The sequence below is a fragment of the Caloenas nicobarica genome, chromosome 24, assembly GCF_036013445.1.
Source record: "Caloenas nicobarica isolate bCalNic1 chromosome 24, bCalNic1.hap1, whole genome shotgun sequence".
Lineage (NCBI taxonomy): Eukaryota > Metazoa > Chordata > Aves > Columbiformes > Columbidae > Caloenas > Caloenas nicobarica.
This window is the reverse complement of record NC_088268.1, coordinates 4340401-4361086: the sequence shown is the minus strand read 5'-3', so window position 1 is coordinate 4361086 and position 20686 is coordinate 4340401. Positions and strand designations below refer to the sequence as shown.

General features: G+C 41.1%; 1 protein-coding gene across 1 annotated transcript; it reads right to left on the bottom strand.

Annotated features, from left to right (window-relative positions):
• Positions 1 to 8444: 8444 nt before the first annotated feature.
• KRT23 (keratin 23) lies at positions 8445 to 18984 on the bottom strand. Its single transcript, XM_065651405.1, has 8 exons — positions 18565 to 18984; positions 14940 to 15022; positions 13405 to 13561; positions 11695 to 11856; positions 11478 to 11603; positions 10509 to 10729; positions 9619 to 9650; positions 8445 to 8936 (listed from the first exon to the last, which is right to left on the bottom strand). The coding sequence occupies exons 1-8, from the start codon at positions 18964 to 18966 to the stop codon at positions 8833 to 8835; spliced, it is 1287 nt and encodes a 428-aa protein (XP_065507477.1). The 5' UTR covers positions 18967 to 18984; the 3' UTR covers positions 8445 to 8832.
• Positions 18985 to 20686: the final 1702 nt, after the last annotated feature.

Sequence of the window (20686 nt, the reverse complement as noted above, 5' to 3'; positions counted from 1 at the left end):
ATCAGTGTTCCAAAGAGACCACCAGCTAACGAGTTCTGCTGCTGGGCATTCTGTCACAAACCCCGGGTTGTGTTCGTTAGCAGAAATCAGCTGCCTTTGTTCAGTGCATGAAGAAACACGACCACCCCACTTCTATCATACCGAGGTTCCTACGCTGACTCTGGTGTATACTTTTGATACAGAAAATGCAGAGGGAAAATGGGAAGCAAGGGAAGAAACTGGTTGCTGGGGGTTATTGGTGCTGCAGGCAGCAGGTGGGCAGTGGGACCACACGTAGCTGTAGGTCCTTGGGACATTGTGTTTAACAGTACTTCTGTGTATTATTCATGTACAGCCAGTCAGGTAGAACAATTAACACGTTGCTTGTATTAGTGAAAACAGCTGCTGTACATACTGATCTTCAACCTTGGGGCAAGGAAATCGGTGGGACACTAAACTCTGGGGGTATTAAACTGTGTATTGGAAGCATCTTCAGGTTTTTGAGAGCACTTAACCTGGGCTATCATGGAACCAGTACTGCTAGGTTTTTAAAGTTACTGTGCTACAGATTAGACTGAATAGTATTGGATCAAGGTAGAGTTCAGCTGTTGTACTTGACTATTCTGAAAATATGCTTCCTCCAAACCAACATGATCAGTGTTCAGGGCAGAACTTTTGTGCGGGAGGATGCTGTGAATTGTCTTTGGACCTTGAACTTCTCTGGGTGTAACTGATAATGAATAACATTTATGACAGCTGAAACCAAAGTACAGTGGCCATATAGTTTGGACTGTCACTATGGAAACCCAAGGTGGGTCGTCTTTTGTTTATTAAAAATATTCAGACTGGGTAAGAATCTACCATGTTGGTAGGGCCAGTCTTACACCTTTAATACTGTAAGAGGAATACAACAAGAGATCCTGCTACAGTTGCATCTCTTGGCGATATATTTCACTGCCTGTTTCTCCAACTGTATTATATGATAGTCTATTTAAGAGTAAACGTTTTGCTTTGTCTTCTTTATATGTATTAAAATCAGTTTCCATGTTACCTTGATATTTTTGATAAGCATCACTTGCAGGTTCCATTTTTTCTTTTATTGAGCAAATGACAAAGGTTATTTGTTGGCTTTCATGTTTGCCTCTAGATGCAAAAAGATGTCATAGAAGGTCTAGATGGGTTTCGTGGGTCGAATTCCTAATCTTTGTGTTCACAGCTATCCCACCTCCATATGGTGAAGCAGCTACGTAGTTTAAGTATCAAAAGCTAATTGCATTAAGAATATACTACCCAATGTGTGCAGCTTTGATCAATGTTGAAGAAGCGGTGCTAACACTTTGCTGATGCTTTGGTTCAGCGGTTGACCCAGCTGGGAATGCTCTGTAGGGACAGTCTGCGGATTCACGCTCAAAACTTCCTTCCAGTGACGTGCGCGGACGGAGTGGTTTGTGTGTACTCGTAATAAAACATTCAGAGCAATGCTCATAAATTGTTCCATTTCATGAAGAAATCCCGCTGGCGTGGCAGAAGTTTAGTGTGTATTAGAGAGCAATGAAGATAAGTTGTGCGGGGTTAAGATAACATGTGCGTGCCATTTAGTATTACTCACTTTTACTAACTAGTCGTGGTAGCCAGTGTTGAGAGTCCAAGCAAAAAAGGCACACCCAGCTTTGCTTCTGCATTTGTGCTGCCTTTAGGTGGAACACATGCGTTTCTTTTGGCTGAGTTAGAGATTTAAATGAAGAAAAGTCTTGCAGTTTAGTCTTTAGCGATGATCCGTTCAAGGAGTGAAATCCAATGCCCATTAATTAGTCACTATAACTATGTTGCTGATCTCAGTTTGGATTTTGTGTCATAAGAATTTGAATCTGAAAGATCTCTTGCAACACAGTCCTGAAAGGACTCCTACTGTACAAAGTGCACTCAGGGAAGAGGAATTCCTTGTCCAATATTCCAGCCAGATTCCAGTATTCAGTATTTCTGTGTCTGAGAAATTCTCCTCCTTCTTAACCTGTTTGTGAGAAGTTACTTCCCGATTCGTGCCATACAACTGGTTTACAAACAAGGGAATGGTTGTAAGATGAGCTTTGAGGGGAAAATCAGAGTAAATTTTTCATGTAGATGTGAGCCAATAGCAGATTTTAAATTAAGATTTTTCTGAATGAGTGAAAAAAAATGTGCCTAGGACAATTCTCCGCCCCGAAAACAAACTAAACTATCTTTGCATCACGTGTTAATGCAGATGCTGCACCCTTGAAGACTGGCCAAAGAGTAAAGATGTTTTGTGCTTTGCTGAATGTGATCGGACAAGAGAAAGGTCCAGACAATGTCCTGAACTCAACTGGATTCACTTAAGCCCTGAACATTTGCAGCAGCAGATCTTACACTGTCTTCCTCACATATATATATTTTTTCCTCATTTCCCTCTCCTTTGTGTATTTTGTCCAATGAAAATATCTTAATCATCAAAACACTACATCTTATTCCTTTCTGCTTCGAGCTTTTGAGCAGAGAGGTAAATTTAAAACATTGAACAATATGATACTTAAAGAAGTGTTCCGGGTCTTGGAGTGGTGCTTAAGTCAATGTGTTGGTTGCATCCTTCCCCAACCACAGGGTGAAAATGAGAGTCAGGAGCTGCCTTTCCTGTCTTAGCTGCTCTCCTTGAGTAGAATCAGATGTCAGTGCCAACAATAACAGCTCCGGGCCATACAAATGAACCTTCTCTTTTTTTCTACCCTAAAAGTATCATTAATACCAGCTCTAATATAATCCCAAAGACTACCAGGCAGATCTTTTTCCCTTGTAAAAATTATGTGCAACCGACGTGTCAGTGGAATGAGAAAACCAGAAAGCTGGAGGGTATTTCGGCTTGCTGGTTTTCTCAGTTCCATAATGCTGAAATAGTTACTGAACTGAATCATTTTTGTGATTCAGTAGGCAAATACAATTTTCATGGCCTTGTGCAAATGTGTGCACACGCCGATAATATGCTATAAAAGTTACGTACACTCACACTGTGTTGCGTGTATTCCCATTTGTGTAGGTTGCTTTCGCTGGCTTTTTAAAAAATCCTTGTGGTTTCAGGGACCTGACTTGGAACCCCCAAAATAGGGGGAAAACCTGAAATTTTTGTCAAGGGTCTTGCAGCTGTCAGGGCAGTTTTTAGCATGGGCACCACTCTGATAAACCAGCATTTCCGTACGTTCCAGTGGCCACGTGGCGTCTCCTCTCCCGGTATTTGTACAACCAGCAGAAAACTCTGGCTCATTGGCTTTGTAAAGAGAAGGAACCTGGAATACAACCCGGCTTCAGGGTCTGTGTCAGGCAGCCAGGTATCAAAAAAGCATGAAAAGAGGACGAAAATGCATCTCTTGAGAAAGCTGTGCACTTTTAGGAATGTCCGTTATACAGATACTTCGCTGGGAATTTCCAATTAAGGATTGTTCACTGGGGCATGGGGACCAGGAGGAGCGAGCGGTTCTTGGGGTCGCGCTCAGGCCCCACGGTCCAACTTGGTCTCTGTTCGGAGCAGAAACACCATGTGTATAATATCCCTGTTTGTCACTAGAGGCCACCACACGCCGTCTTAAGAGAGTTACATGTGCAAATCTGCCTGTTGGGCGCCACAGTGGGCAAATCCATGCTGGAACCTGAACACGGTTAATGACATTCACGTATTACATAACAAAATTTCACATATTACCTACTTTTCTGGTCCTATATCCAGAAGAAAAATTTTTTGCATAACTCTTGCGGCCAAATGTTTAAGGTAATATTTATCTTTACAGCCACAAGCCGTAATTACAGGAGTTTAGTGTTGTGTATGGCAGTGAGTTTGTAAGCAATGGCAACAAGTATTATCTGTCTTTCTAAATCTTGAAAGCTGAGTTTTTGAGGACAGGAATGTTCATTATCCTTTCAAATTATGCCCCTTTCTTTATGACTGATGCTTGAGTGTCTTGATTTTTAGACAGCAACGAATCCTAGACATTAACGAACAGGTTCCTTCTTTTTTTTTTTTTTTCTTTTTTCTTGTTTTCCTGCATAGCAACAAAGTTATTTCCAGCGAAACGTGTCCATTCATAGAACGTCTTGGTAACTGGCTTGAGACTGTGCTGTGGTGAGATGAACTAAGAAGCAGCCTGGGCACTGAAATGGCTTCCAAAAATCGATAGTTTGTCTCACTAATAAGGAATGAAAAAGTGGTGGGTTTTTTCTGCACTGTAACTTTAAAATCACGATTTTAGTCTCCGTGCAGCAACACTACAGATTTCCTTCTTTGAAACTGCCCTGGCAAGAGCTGCTTCCAGTGTTTTTGGTTTATGCATTTTGTGCTTTAATTTCTTGCATGCATGATTCAGGGGTGCAGACCTGAACCAAAGCTGGCAGTTTTTCTCCAAAAGGAGCAGACTATTAACTTCTATTCTAAATAAGTACTGTATAGTTTGTCAGCTACTTCAGTTCGGTTGTTTCCCCCTCTTTTCCCTGTCTGTTCCAAATAATCATTCCTCTAAACTGAAATTCGTGTTCCTCATTTTTGTTGCTTTCTATAGACCCTAATAACAGCCTATCAACTTAACTCCTATTGACTTAGGACGCCGGGAAACAAAAAAAAAATTACCCCTGAAGTCTAGATAGTTATTGAAAGTGGTTTTACCACAGCTGGTGTTATGGTTTTGTACCTTTAAGCTTCTGATGCATATTCAGGCTTTGCAAAGGCAAATGAGGGTGTCCAGAAGCAGCCGCCACACACCTGTTTCGCCATTAGGTCATGTCTGGTACGTTGTCAGCTATGAGCTTCTACCATAAGGACTGTCCAAACTATTGCATTTTGATGCTTATGTTTACTGTGATATTGATGCAAACAATTATTTTATGCTAACCCCTAGATCTGTGGCTCGAGTAGGTCATTTTAGTATAGTCATACGATTAAAAATGTCATAAACATACAACTTGAAAAGAAACAAAAGAGTTTACTGAGGAAGGAATTATAAGGAAGCAATAGATAGTAAAAAATTACTTGTGATTTCACAAAGCCAAATATACAAGTAGATTGAATAACTGAGATGCTCTCACTGTATAATTCAGGACATGGGGAGGACGGGGGGCGCTGGCCTCTCGAGCATTATGCTTTCCTTGCTTCCCTGTTTATAGATCCTTCCCTTTTCTAAATGATTCATACACAGGAACAGGCATCTCCCAGCAAAACTTTAGAAACCTTTATAGGTCAGGGTGTGGACATTGTGAAATATTTCACCAGCTCTTCTACCTATTCTCTCTGCTTCAATAACAGCATGCAAACAGTGTTTTTAGCAGTGTTATAAAAGCAAGATGTTCCTTTCTTCTCCTGAAATGCCTTGATTATTTTTGCATCTGTGTTAACAAGGCAGGCAGAAAGCAGAAATTTTGCATTTTACAGAAATGTCGTGTTCGTAAATAAGAGAGAAACATGCCGATGTGTGGCCACATCGCCAGAAAGAATGTGTGATTAACAGCACAGACCATGACTGCATTACCTCATTGCAAACTTCTTCCAGAGGATCAACAATTCACTTACCAAAGCTGCCTATTGTAATACACCTTAATAAGTTTGAACATTTCTACAGGTGAAATGAGCTGTGACTCATGCACATTCTGGAGTGCAGTCAAGTCTGTTATAAATCACGTTGGAGGATTATTTAGTGCAGGACTTCCTTAAATGGCAGGTGAAACTACCAGAAGTGATTTGCGAATGCTGATGGTTTCAGCCTCCTTTTATAGTCTGCGAGTTCCTGTGGCTTGTTAGTCTGCAAAACTATTGTTACATCATTCACTTGGGCTTAGAAATGACATTATCTCCCACTGACACTTTTTTGCTATCCTATTCCATTTATGGGAAATAGAATATATTCACTTTGAGTGTGTTATTTTTTATGATACTTCAAATTTTTTAAATTGCAATTTCTTTGGGCCCGAGTCAGTCACTTCCTTGTCTTTGAAACAGCACTTCTGCGTATATTTAACACTGAAGTAGAATGAATACCAGCTGGCAGAGTTCAAGCAGTTTTAATACAATGAATCAATAAAATAATTCAATATCACACTCCTGAAGATTGATTTTCCTTCAAGACACCGATCTGAGAGAAAGAAGCATGTACGGCATCTCTTTATTAAAGTTTCCCAAATATTACAAAATCACCAAAGAGACTCAGGCATAGTGTTCTGTACAGGACTAATTTCAGCAGGGCTATTGGCACGTGTAGATTGAAGAACATACAGAAGGATGCACAGGGTCTTGACCGGCAGTGCACACTGGAGATGAATCAATCCAGTTCTCTCTTCAGCACGATCAGATACAGAAAGAATTGCTGTAACTGTGCGGAAGTTCTGTTATCTAATAGCTGTGGTAAGTAGAAGCTGTGAAGTGATGAATTCTAATTTCGTCGCTATCAGGGACTTTCTTTGCAGCCTTGAGCAAGTTGTGTCATCTCTTTTTCTAATTTCTCAAGCAATAAAATAATACTTCCCCCTTTCATTATCTCCCTAACTTCATCTCTCAGCGTGTTGTGAGAATGTAATGTTGACAGTGCATGCAAGGGGTAAATATTAATATCATTGTTTATTATTCAGGGTGCAGACCTACCCTAAATACATTTAGAAATGCATAGCTTATCTACCAGAACACAAATTCAGAAATAATGAATAACCACTAGATTCAGGACGACACATGGCCAGTGACACAGTATCGTAAGCTGTTCAACCAAAAGAAAATCTGCAATTATACATAGTACTCTGAAGCCACGAAAAACTCTGCAGAAATAAGCAATTTTTGCCATAGAATACTTGCTTTCATTTAGGAAACAGAGTGTAGTTTAACTCATATTTACATTTTTAAGGGCTAATGGGTTTACTTCAGTTGCCAGAAGGCAGCAACTTGAATGGCTGTTGTCAGAGCTGCCGATCGTCGGCGAATGGAACGACGTGCGAGGTCGGTGCTATGGGCTGTACTGGTGTCGCGGTTGAGACGGACAAACGACATAGACCAAGTTCTTCCAGGACGAAAGCAGTAGATGCCATTTATTGCCACAAGTGCATTTTTATACAGTTTCACCAGTTCATGTGTCTCTCCACTACTGGTTACAAGTTACAACAGTAACGTCTCATTCGCTAAGTTTGCTACCATCAATGTCACTCCTCTACTCCCTTCTCTCTCACGGGTACACCTTAATATCTCCGGATACCCCTTTACTCCCATCTTTCTCACGCGTAGGCCTTAATATCTTCAAGGCTGATCTCTGTTTTTGAAGTTTTTGTAATTATTTGTATCACAGCAATGCGCTTATGCCCTGTAAATTCCATAAAAGAATATAGCTTTAAATAACACAGCAAATTGTTCTAAGAAAACCCAGGCACATTTTGTCCAAGTGCTACAAATACCAGGTCTTGTTGCATCTGGTAAGCCATAAGGAAGGACATTGTTAATTAGCCAAGAGTTACTAATCCTGTATTACAAGTTTTACCCAATTTAAAGAAACCATTAGGTAATCCATTCAATGCTGTTGGGATCTCTTTCTGCGACAAGGGTGGAGAGTTGAGGGGGGAGGAGGGGAGAGGAACAGTGAACTGGTCCTAACATGCCAGTAAGAAAACATTGTATCAGAGATGGACTTCGTTTATTTTAAATCTGCATCTTCTTTGAAATTGTCCCTTTTGTGAGCCTTGTTTCAAAGCAAAGCAGGTGAGAGGAATCCCATATGGATGTCCCTTATGAGTAGGTACGAAAGAGTACGATGACAATTTTGCTCATGAATATGAGACTGCCCTGAACACACTGGTTTATATGCAGACGTCAACTTTGGAATGCAAATCTGTACAGACAGTCATTATGCTCCATTTTGTCTGTCTTCATTCTGCTTTACAGTCTTCCTTGACTAAACAGTCTTAATATTTCTCTTTTTCTTGCTCAGTTTTTAGCTTTGCGTATCACTGGAAATTTTTTTTTTCAGGGTCTCCTGCTGAGTCAATGATTGGGCTGAAATGTTTTTTTGAGTTAAATGGGTCATCGAGAAAGAATGAGAGTATCTGGAAAGTGCTTACAATCTTTGAAGGAAAGTGTGTAAAGACAGTTAAAATTAAAGCTGAAGAGTAAAGAAGAGGTTCTAAGGTGACTGTTTTAGTGAAGTGGACTTTACAACAATCCTGCTGATGCTGTTTTAAACAGTGACATTGAAAAGTTGTATACAGGGAAGTCTAATAGTTTTGCTTATGTAAATGTCAACTGTAACTTGTGTCAACTCTTTTCTTCTTTTTTTGTGTCCTTCCGGTTTTATACTTCCTGAAACAATGAGGCTTTTGCAGTCTTGACCAATGTCAGTAACGCTGCCACTTTGGGCTGGTGCATATGTAAGAAAAAGCAAAATTGGAAATTCCAACAACCAGAACAAGTAATTGAAAAGAATTTATTGGCTGCAGTGAGGTATATGATGAGAGCCATAAGACCAGGAGAAAAGTCGAGAGATTATTCACTTTAAATTACAGTTAATTTGCAGAGCAATAAATGAATCACAGGTGGAGATTCATGCCCCCGTGAGATGTGCTTAATACATATATTACCAGCTCAGCCAGTCATTTTCAATGAATAGCTTTTCTTTGGCATTTTGATGTCCAAAAGCTCTTTAAAATAACCATATCAGCTACACCTAGCTCTGTATGGCACTTTTCCTTGTTGGTCTGCAAATCATTTTAGGAGAGAGTTCACCGTAGCGTCCCTGTTTTGCACACAGGGAGAGCAACACGCAGCCAGTGGTGGCACAGAAGGGCTGGCAGAGCTCAGCCCGCTGGGAAAACCCATTGTCAGCAGAACTTTTCATTTCACGCTTGCTGGTGGATCTCGTTGACGGTGGACGATACCACCTGCCCGTTCACGCTGTCATGGACAATCGCTTTGATCTTCCGATTGGCCAGCCTGGCATGTTCTGAAAGGAAAAAAAAGAAAAAAAAAAGGTTAATTAGACAAGAAATGCTGAGACAAGACGATGCAGGGAAAGCTTCATTTACAGTAATTCACCAGCTGCCTCCTCGACTGATTTATCTTTACATGTTTCCCTTCAAGTCAATACTTATTATTGTTCTTTGTGAAATGCGCTGCCAGAAAGTCACCCTGTGTCCTGCCCAGGTCAGGGCAGATGAATAATCCAGCTGCATCCCAGCCAATGCAAATCCAACTTCAGAGCACGTTATCCAGAATGTCTGTAGGTCATGCTCATGCCAGAATAGGAGTTTGCAGACATGCAGATTTTCTGTTTACTCTCAAGCCCTAACACTGTTTTAGTCACCACATCGAGTCTCTGTGCCTCCTCGTATACCATGAAAGCTTTAGGATCGAGCCTGAGCTTTGGACAACGTGTTTGACTAACAGGGCAGTCTGAAGATAGTCCACAAACGGGCAGACACAGCAGGAATGTTCTCTGAAGCACAGCCCTTCACGAGGCCGATGAATCACTGAAATTATTCTCAAATATGGCCTACACGAGAATTAACTGCTGTGCAAACCTTTCATAGTTCATTAATGTAAGATTAAAATTATTCCGAGTAAAATTTGGTTGGAAATGACAATAATTGAGAGTCACTACAGAGAACAAAATAAGGGACTTTTACCTGTAGCTTTTGATTCAGATTTTCGCGTTGTCCTGTAAATATAATAAAACAGAGAATAAATAATGATTATACTAATTTCGAGAAGTTATTCATCCCTTTCTTCTCACTGATTCGAAGAAGACCTCATACCACTAAGAAAAGACAGAATATTTTTTTTTTTTAATATGATGCTTTTATACCATGAGAACTTTTCCTCTCTGGTAGTCTTAGGTACAGATACTCTCACCTGAACCTGTTCCTGTGTACATTATTATTGCTTTTACTGGGGGCAGTTGCACAGTTTCTCATATGTTCTGAGTTGCTCAAGTTGATCCCATCTTGGCTTCTGAAAAATAACCCTGTACTTGGTACCATACTGTCCTGCCTCCCTGAGATTTCCAGTTAGAAAGGCTGCTAATCCTCCTTTTTCTGATTTTCTGTAAGACATACTCTGTATATAAGAGAATAAAGGCTAGAGAGATGCAGAGATTTCCGAGCAGGCAGAGGGAGAAGCAAAGAGCCATCAGCAGAGGGGCGTCCTGTCCACACATCTGAACTTGTCTCCAGGCTTCTTTTTGGTCTGGAACTTGTTTTGAAGACTGGAAATGACTGTGAATTTTGCTGAAATTGGCGTTTTTCCTATGCTGAGATAGGCATGCTGTGGGAATGTAGATTTTTTTTTTTTAATAAAAAGTTATATTAATTTAGATGATCCAAATTACATGGGTATGAGTTTCTCTGTAGACTAAGTGGCTCAGGCTTTTTATTATGACCCATCACATTAAAATACCAACCCTTGATGTAGTATGGAACTCACAAGCTTTCATTAAGCATAAACAAACAAACAAATAAATAACCCAAATATGAGAACTGTCTTCTCATCTATTCCAGTCCGGGCGGCTTTTCCTTACCCGTCAACATTCCCTTCCAGCAGCAGGCGGTAAGTGGAGATTTCCTTCTCCAGCCGGGTTTTGATCCCAAGAAGGACCTTGTATTGGTTATTTTGCTGCTTAGTGTCGTGGCGGACCTGGCTCAGCTCTTCCTCACATTTGGAGATGATCTGCTGCATGTTTTGAAGCGCAACAGCGTAGTAATTCCGAGTGTCAGCCAAGGTGTCTTCCAGCATGTGTTTCTGACAGAGCCGAGAATACCAATACCATGGTTATTATTTATGGGTAGATATAATGCAAAAAATGCCAGGAAATTGGGTCTCTAGCTAGACGATTGCAAAATTAAGGCTGTGGTAATTGGAACACATGCATGTGCATGACTGTTCATGTGAAGACAGCAGAATCATGAAGCTGTGCCATGTGTGCATAATGAGAGGCAAAACCTGAGTGATTTATCCCTGTGTGTTCTGTCTGCTCAAAAGCTGCGCTCTTGGAACTGTTGGTTCTTTTGCCAGTTCTGCATTTACTGTCCAGAATTGCTCCAAAGTCTCCAAGTCATGGGTATTTGAGCTTTAACCTGTGCAAGAGCCGGGTAATGTTTTTGAAGCTTCCCTACCAACATTTTTCACAGTTCATGTATTTCATGCATTATAACAGGGATTGTAAATATGAAATTTGTATTACTATCTGTCTTCTTGGACATTTTTTCTTTCTAGGTCCTGCAGTCAGCTATCCCATCTCTTGTTTTTCTTCCTCTCTTATTTTGTTCTAAGGAGAGACACAAATTTTTCACTCCTTGGGGACGGTTGCTGAATCTACTTTGCATATTCTAGCAAAGCCAAGCATGGTCCAAATTCCCATTTCACTGGTACTTTAATAACTACAATAAATTTATGCTAGGCTGTGGATTTAAACCAAGAATTGGTCCGTGATGGTTTCTGAGAACATATGAAAGAACAGTGACCAGCCAGAGATGCCGACAATAGGTACCTTACTCATCTGCGCCTGCAGCTCGATGTCCAGGGACTGCAAAGTGCGTTTGAGATCCTTGATCTCGTTCTCATTGCGCTGGATCTGTTCGGGGTTCGGCGTTGCTGCCAGGGACATCGCTGTGCTCTGGGAGCAAAAGCAGGAGAAAAGCTTCACTGACTCTGGCCACTCGTGGATGGCAACGGGGGGCTTGAAATGAGCAGAAAACAGCTGTTACCTGTTCTCTGTACCAGCTGTCCAGGCTTTGGCGATTCTTTTCAATTATGGCTTCATAATCTTCTCTTATTTCTGCTAGAATCTTGGCTAAGTCTTCAGGAGGTGCTGCATTTACTTTTACATTGACTTTGAAGTCTTGCGATGAGCGATTTGCTTCCATATCCTATTGAGATATTAGCAGAGGAAACAAGCAAACTTGTTTATGAAAGTGGAAAGTTTTAATTCCTGTCTCATCTGTTTCAGTTCCATCCTCTCGCAATACCCCAAGTATTTTTTTCCTTATGGTAAGTTAATTTTTATATATATTCATGTATGGATAGTACTGTGATGTGACTTAAACCAGTGACTTATATCTCCTTCTCTGGCAGAACTGTGCTAGAGAACTTGGTAAAAACCGTCGGAAGATCTTTTCATATAATGTTTCTGGAAGATACATACTTAATGAAGAAGCACTAACACTTTTTATTTATTTATGTATCAGGAACCCAAAGCCTTTGATGAAAATCTAACAGTAATTTCATCTTTCTTCCCCTGTATGTTAATATTTATGGAACTATAAGTTTACAGGAGAGTAATGTAAAAGTTCTATGTAATTGTTAAAGAAATAATTGGATTAAAGCATATAATTACTGTGTAAACAACATAATTACAGGGCAAGTCAAGCAGGTATGGTAACATTCCTTTTGGTGTAGCACAGTCTTGTGTGCGAGGTGCCATTTTCCAAAGCGCCCAGGCAAAGCAGCGTTGCAGGGAATGACATCACGGCCTCCAAACTGGGATCAACTGGACGCACTGGTGGCTCTGCTGGTTGCCCTGCTGCCAAGAGCTGTTTTGCTACAGCTCTTCAGGAGTGTCCTTGGCCAGAAAGGGGGTCAGCCCAAGACAGCTTCACCTACTGCTGTGGAACCCGTGTGTTTCCATTCTCCATTTTAATAACCCACAGATACTGAGTAGGATGTTTGGTTCTGCATTAGGTAATAACTGAAAACAACATCAGATCACGCAAACTGACAACAGCACCGCGCCAAGCAGTGGTATTATATATGTGGGAATAACAGACACCACTGTGGTAGGGCTGTGGAAGGATTCAGAGCGGCATGTTTTTTGACAATTATTATTATCATCTAATTATTGTGCTTAGGCTTTTGCAAGAATAAGTAATTTTACTTTACTTCACCAACCACTCTTTTAAATTTTGATCCTTCCAGAATGCAAGGTCTGTTCCTGGGCTGGGAGGGTGGACAAGGTGACCTCCAGAGGTCCCTTCCAACCGCAACCACTCCGTGTTTCTGTGATCCTGTGAACTGATATATCCAGAGCTGAGGGGAAAGTCTGTGATAAGTAAAACTCAACAGCAACCAGCAACATTTCCTATTTACTTGAAATCTGTGTATTTATATCTAAGTATTTCTGAGAACATTTCTGTTGGATGCGTAAGTTATTATTAGCTACGTATGACAGATGGGCAGGTGACTAGAAAAGAGTGGGAGAAGATAAATACAGCCATTTGTTATCCTCCCTGAAATCCCAGTTTACTTGGTAAAGTAGTACCCAAACTTTGTGTCTCATCTGACTCTCATTGGCTTCTTTAGAAACACGATTAGGTTCTGAATCATCCATCCCATTTATAGATTGTGGATCTTACTCAAAGTTAATTACATGGTAGTGAAGATTTGTGTGATAGGATTTTACCAAGCGGAACGTTTTCTACCTCCTCATGGTCTTTCCTCCTGAGGATGTGCTCTTCTCTCAAGCCTTCGATTTCCATTTCCAGGTCTGTTTTAACAATGGTCAGGCCGTCGAGCTCCTTGCGCAGGTTCTCAACATCGAGCTGCACTCCCTGCCTGCGAGTCTTCTCTGCTTCATACCTTCACGAGGAGAAAGAAGACAACGCACGCTCGTTGAGAACAGACCCATTCTAGCCTTTGTCTGAGGAGTATCGAAGGGAAATAGACTTGCTAAAGTCCTCCTTGCAGGCAACTAGGGACAACAAAAATCAAAGAAACAAATTCTGTTTCTAAAATACCTTATTTGAATATTCTAGAAGAGTCTTAAAAACAAGATGGGTTTAACTGTTGTTTTTCGTTCTTCCTCACAACTCCTCCTATATGGTGTGAAATAATTGCTCTTTCTTCCATTTTACTTTTTGCATTTTAACGTTCACCAGGTTGTGAAAGCTCTGAGAATATGATTCTCAAAAACTTGCCAATAAAGGCACGAAACAGTATCAACAATAACACTTTCTGTAGTTTTTCTGAAACGATGACTTTTCAGTCCTTCAGAAAACAGGAAAAATGTCACGGAAGCCAGTTATTGCCATTCCTCTCTAAACTCTTGCAGTTTGGCATCTGTAGTGAGCCAAGGTCAGAAGGACCCTGCCCGATCTTCCCTTGGGCACATGAAGCACTTTTGCTCCTCAGAATCTCTCCCTTTACCTCATTTTTGGGGGGCTCTATTGATGTTTCTATGTTCAATCCATCAGCCTCTCAAAGTAGTTCCACTGTTTCCTTTTTATGACAGTATTGATTGATAAAGAAGGCAAGGCTAGATACTGCCTGGGGTTCTGACTCTCTGAGTTTGTTACAGTATTGCCAAAAGCTGAGATTTTTTTTTAATAGCTGATCATCATCTATTGAAAATAAGACAAATCTTCATGATTCCTAAGAAGGCTGACTTACAGAAATGTAAATTCCTTTCCTCTGCAAAGATCTACCTGCAAGTTTTCTGTCCAAATATCTTGGCTTCCCGAGAACTTTCAACCGTGTAGATATATCAAACTGTGTACTGGTCGCCGAGGCAGCACTGGACCCATTTACTGCGGCAAAACTGGGGCTCCAAAGCAGAAATACTGTAGGACGGGTGTTTCCTGCGGAGCTGGAGGTGATAAGTACAGGAAATGGATTTGGGCTGGACTGGGGAAGGGTGCAGAGAAGGGTTAATTTGTGCTCCCAGATGACAGTTTTAAATGCCTTTTGTCACAGGTATCAAGTGTCTGCTGTAAAACCTGCTCTTCAGGACCTGAACTAAGTATCATAAACAGGGTGACTCAAGATTGTTCAGCAATCATTTGTGGTTTGTACATCCTTTTTATCCTTTCTGGGATTTTTTCTGTTCTACATTGGTTTTATTTATCCAGTATCACCAGAAAACCTCAGTAAAATCAGTTTCATATTGGATTATCAAGAAAAAGCAATATTTTTCTTAATCCTCTTTCAAACTTAATCAGGAAACCAAAGAAGATCTTACTTGAGCCTGAAGTCTTCCGATGCCATGTTAGCGTTATCAATTTGCAAAAGGATACTGGCATTTGTGATCTTGCCGTCCTCAATCTGGAAAACAGAGAACCCAACAGCAGACTCAGTGTTGCCATATGGTCATGGTGAATAATGCTGGTTTAGACCCCCTGCTGCTCTTGGGAAGCATCTAAATAGTAAAATCCCCATGTTAAGGAGAGTAAATGAATAGAAACAGCTTAGTTTCCTGATCCACTTAGATATCTTTGCAGTTTTTGTCCATAATCTTACTTTTCTCTTTGTCGTACTTTTCTGGATGTGAAGCAGGAGTCAGCTTACTCCTGGCCAGGTGGAGGATATGAATAATATTATGCAAACTTCATGGTGTATTATAGAATAACAACTGCTCTCTTCCTCTTTTTTTGGGGGAACTGATTTTGACTCTGTTTAGCATTGCTGGAAAAGCAGCCTTGGTCATCTTTAGGGCAAATTTCAGTAACAACCATTAAGCTGTGTCTGACTACAATCAAAATGCTGGAATTAATCATATGCTAAGAAGTAATCACATACATAAACACCTTGCTGAATCAGTGTTGGGATGCAGAGATGGAACGATGATGGGAGCAGCAACTTATGAGCAGGACCCATCCAGTCCAAGTGCCACAGTCTGGAGTCGCATGGATTGTCATTTTGACAATCGGATTGGCATCTAGTTGTCATGGTCCATTCAGTTATTCACCTATAACTGTACTGAATCATCCAGCAGCACGGAGTGATTAAGTCATGTTTCTGATTTTGCTTTGGGATGTTAAAAAAATGGCCCTAAAAAGTGCAGGAGAAAGTGCACTGCATCCCATATTGAGTGTACTCAGCATGCACTGAAAGACTTGTAAGTCACTGCTAACATGAAATAGCTTTGAACTGCAGATCTGAATATGAAAAGCTCAGTATTCCTTTCAAAATCTTTGGAGCAATTCTAGCAGGACCTCATACATAATTAGCAGGAACTAATAATTGTGGGACGCCATGTCCTTTTCTAACAGAGAGGAAAGAGAAGTGTGGCCGTGGTTCCAACAGCTGCCTTCACTCAACACACAGCGAAACAGGGAGCATTGTGGCTGTACAGAAATCATCAGGCATTTACAGAGCTCTCAGCACCTTGAACTAGAACTTCCCGCACCTAAATGAATCACGAAGAAAAAAGGAAATGACAAAATTGTCCTGAAGTGTCAAAAGTTTGCCTGTCATAGTAAAAAAGAAGGTGCCTGTGGAATATTTTAACAAATCTGTTAACAGACTGTACATTCTTGAGCAATTAGCAGCACACCTCAGATACTGCCCTGGGACACGATCGAGGCCAGCTGAAGAAGTGTAACAGCTCCCAAATGTGTCACTGCCTGGAGTTTGGTGTCAGAGAAGGGGCAATTCTTCCATCCATCCTTAGAGAACGGTAAATTTTTACTATGGAAGGTAATAAGGCAATGAGATAGCAACACACGAGTTCCTCAACTTTGTGTCATTTCAGGCTCATGCAGCACAGCAACACGTTTATATAAATGCTTTATGACTCTTCCTGTGCAATGCGAAAAATTGTCAGTATTTTACCAGCTGCTGATTGCCATGCCAGTTAGCAGTGTATTTCAAATGTGGACATTTACCTGTTTATAATGATACAGAATTCTTCACTATATCTATGATGAATTCAGGCACATCACTAATATCAGCCCATAAACTTACAGATAACCTAATTAAGAGCTCACGTTATTATATATGAAACACACTCAAATTCCTGCACTGACTTCTTCCTCAGCATGTCTTGTGTCCTTGGTCCAACAGCATTGATCCTCTTTCCTGGAATCCTCTGAAAATCAGTTTGCTTATTTACTGGTACAAGATGTTTGAATGAAACGTTTACCTGAAGAACTGCGGCTGTTTTACTTTGCGTCAGGGTTAAAATGGGCTCAGGCTGGGACAAGGCAACTTGTCGCTCCATCTGGCATGTTCGTCCAGAATTCAGGTACCCAGGAAAGAGTGTGGTCCAAAATGTAGCACCCAAATGATTATATGCCTCCAAGTTTAGACAGCCGGTATATCAGAGACTTTCTCAGTTACTGGACACGAGATCCTAAATTTTGTCTAAATTTCATTTTAGGTGCTAAATTAGTTTCACCTTTTCAAATTCATGGTTAATTAATTTAATTATGGTTAGTAATTAGATGCTATATTTTCACTCGTTTTACAGGCAGTCATGGTGCTAATTGCAATAATTTATAGAGAAAGTACCAGTTCTGGGTTAGGTCAGTGAATTGTCGTCGGTGAGTGATCTTTACCCCATTCAGCACATCAGTGGGTCCAACAGGTACCTGTGGCCAGTGACAGTTATTTGAGTGGTGAGTGTTCAAAATAAGAGTTTTGGGTACAACCTGGTCGAAAGTGAGGGCTTTACCCCAACCAGCAGTATGTTTTTAGTCTTATTGTCTTCCTAAATCTTTCTGATTCATTAATTCCAAATCAACGCGAACACATTTGTATTCTTGATGAACAAGTTTTTATCTCTGGATCAGTTAAAAAAAAAGAAAAAAAGTGCTCAAGCGATAGGTCTGGAGACGGATGACCTTTCTTTATCCTTAAAACAGAAATAGGTGATGACAATTCTGGCTCTCCCTGCACGTTGGCTGTGGTCAGGATGCCTCATCTTCTGCCTGGAGGCAACACATTTAACACTGAGCGAGGAGTTTGATTAAGTCTCGGGCCTCAACGAGCAAAGGTGCAGTGTAATACAATTTCCAAGCCCTTTTGAAAAAAAAATACTCGGCGTCTTGAGAATGCCAAGTAACCGTATTATAAAAAGTGGAGGGAAAACTGCATCGTATTTGGAATAGCTTTGGTTTTTGCCCCATATGGCTACGTAAAGTTAATTACACTGATTAGTCACACAGATGGTTACAGTGCTAAGTATGTTCATTATGAATACAGATTAATATTATGCTTAAATTTGAAGACACGTGAGTTTGGGAGATTGAAAGAGTTACTGTTGAACATTAATATTAACTACGGGCAGGAACCAGAAATTCTCCTTTTAATTATAGTGAAAACATCCACAAGGAATTTGTCACTGCTATTTTCTTAATTACAATGAAGTATTTTTCCATCTGATTACATAAGCTCATTGGACCCAAAACTCCTGTAGTTTCATTGTCTGCTACTGCAGGAATCAAAGAAATGAAACGCACCAGTAGGTCTGAAGACCGGCTGCGTGGAAGAACACAGCCTCTTCACATCGCCGGCTTTGTAATTCGCTCAAGTACATGTGCAGTCAAAAAGATTGAGTTCTGCCAGACATAGTTACTCAAACCACAGTTTCATGTACCGAAACGAACACTTGGCAGCATAAAAACCTCCTTTTAGTACCAGTCTTTGCAGAATCCCCCTCGTCTCCTTTTCTTTCTTGTATCCCGTTCTCCTCCTTGTGAGCATAAAGTATGTTCATGCCCAGGTCCTGTAACCGCTTTCATCAGTATCTCTAACATTTAAAAGGTTTTATTTATCTTTTCTTTAAAGGAAAGCCATCAGCACAAACGAGTCCCCAGATTCCTTAAAAGAGCACAGAACGACAGTGGCTTGTAGCTCTGACTTACCTGTCTTTGCATGTCAGTGACGTTTTGCTCGTACTGGCTCAAGTCATGCCTCTTGCCGTGGGACTTTGTCCTGTGCCACTCTCGGATGCAGCTTTCCAGCTGAGCGTTGGCTGCTTCTAAGGAGCGGACCTTGTCCAGATAAGCAGCCAAACGGTCATTCAGGTTTTGCATGGTCTGTTTCTCGTTCCCCCCCAGGAAGATGCTCTCCCCATGGCGCTCGCCGAAGCCTCCCCAGGGTGCACCCCCCCCCGCAGCCAGCCAGAGGGGTCTGCCGGGGGAGCAGGAGCTGTGGGAGCTGCTGGCACCACCACTGTAAGAAGTTCCTTGCTGGGCCAAAACACACCCTGAACTACCCCTGAGGGACCCAGAAAAAAACTGAAAAGGGCCTTGGCTGGTACTCATGCTTGGCTCTGTTGTGAATCCAACCCAATGTTTGACTGCCTAGCACTGAGCAGCTGCTTAGCCTTCCCTGAGCAGCTTTATGCCCTTTCCTGTGGGAGTTTCCCTCTGATGAATGACTACAGCAACAAGATTGTGTCATCACGAAACGTGCTTCCTCTTGGTCAATTCTGAAGCATTTATGAGCCTGCACACATTGTTGTTATTATTTGGAATCAGAGCCACATACCGGATTGCTTTCCTTTTGGTTTTGTTTTTTTTCTTTCTTTTCTTTTTTTTTTTTAATTCCTTTTCATATTATAATAGTGAGGTGTGGCTAAAATCAGTAGGTGTGGAACAGGATCAGCTCTGCCTCAGACTTTTTTCTAACCCTATAGTTACTATGTTATATTCTTCTTCTTAGCGGGGGAAGAGTACAGTCCATTACAGAATAACTGGAGAGCTGGGGCAGGGATGTCTCTCTCAAGATTCTTTCTTTCTGTCCTTGCTTTAGAATCACAGTAGTCTGTGAATCCTGAAATGAAGCATGTGGAGCTGCCATTAATGTACCGAACAGCTTCAGCCTGTACGAGACATGAGGCTTTAATGAAATTATCCAACCTCTGTCACTTGACTGAAAGTCCAGTCCAAAGTGAGAAAGGCCCAGCTGCTCATTTCCAGTTGAAATACACGAGAATTAGGTATTTAAGAATATTTTCTAGTGATATTTCATCATTCAAGGTGCAGTCATATTTCAATAGTCTTGCTGAAACAGTAATGCAGGGATTTCTTGCTCTTACTAGTATTAATACTGTTAAGATATTTATATGTTTAGCTATAGAAAATATTTAGAATGCGAGTTTGTAGCAACACTTGAAAAATTCAACTGACTAGTTGAAGCTACCAGCCCTAAAAATTGACCTGGCAATGGTGCAAAAACAGCCTTTCTCCAAAGTTTCAGTAGCCGTCAGTAAAACTTCTTCCGTCAAATACAGAACAGGCAAGTCTGGCTTCTGCAAAGATTTCCTAATTCCTCGTGCTGGAAAGTAGGTGATAAATTGGGAAGCGTTCCCATGGCAGCTTCGGGGCTGTTGGGTTTCCCTTGGTTGCCAGGGTTGTTCTAGTGGGTGAGCGAGGGGTAGGACGGCGGATTTGGGGAGCGGTGGGGAGCAGGAGCAGGGATTTTTCTTTACAGCAGTTGCCGGCTCAGCCGTAACAAGATCTCAGCACAGTTACTCATTCCGAGCGCTGGGGTCGCTGAGACTGTACAAACCAGAGTTATCTATCCTGGAAGGAGCCAGAAGGAATCTTTTTTTTCTCTGTTCCGTTCGAAGTTTTGCAGTAATAAGAAACGCAGCTCATTGGGCAGGTTTTGAGCTCCTCCTTGTGGCTCGGAGTCAGTTCTACTCCACACTGGTGGATTTTCTTCTTACCAGTTACATTTCCATTGAGTACACATTCCTTCTTATTCTCATACACGGAAATGCTAACATTTTTAATTGTTTGGGGAAATTAATCATTAAAGATACTTTTTTGCAATAAACACAAGGTGTGGCTATAACAAAATATTCTGATAACAGCTACTTTTAACAGCTCTGGTTTGGCATCAGCCCTGCTGCTTGAGACAGAGAAGAGCTTGAAGTATCAGAGAAAAAATGAAAGCCTAACTTGGGAAAAAACCCAAATTGTAATAGAACCAATGATATCCTGCTGCTCAGTTCATCCCACCAGAGATTAATTTCAG

Coding starts and splice junctions, on each gene's coding strand:
- KRT23 (XM_065651405.1), bottom strand. CDS start 18,966: ATGAGTACCAGCCAAGGCCCTTTTCAGTTTTTTTCTGGGTCCCTCAGG. Junction 15,023..18,564: donor TCACTGACATGCAAAGACAG/GTAAGTCAGAGC, acceptor TCTGTTTTCCAG/ATTGAGGACGGCAAGATCAC. Junction 10,730..11,477: donor TGCAGGCGCAGATGAGTAAG/GTACCTATTGTC, acceptor CGGCTCTGTCAG/AAACACATGCTGGAAGACAC.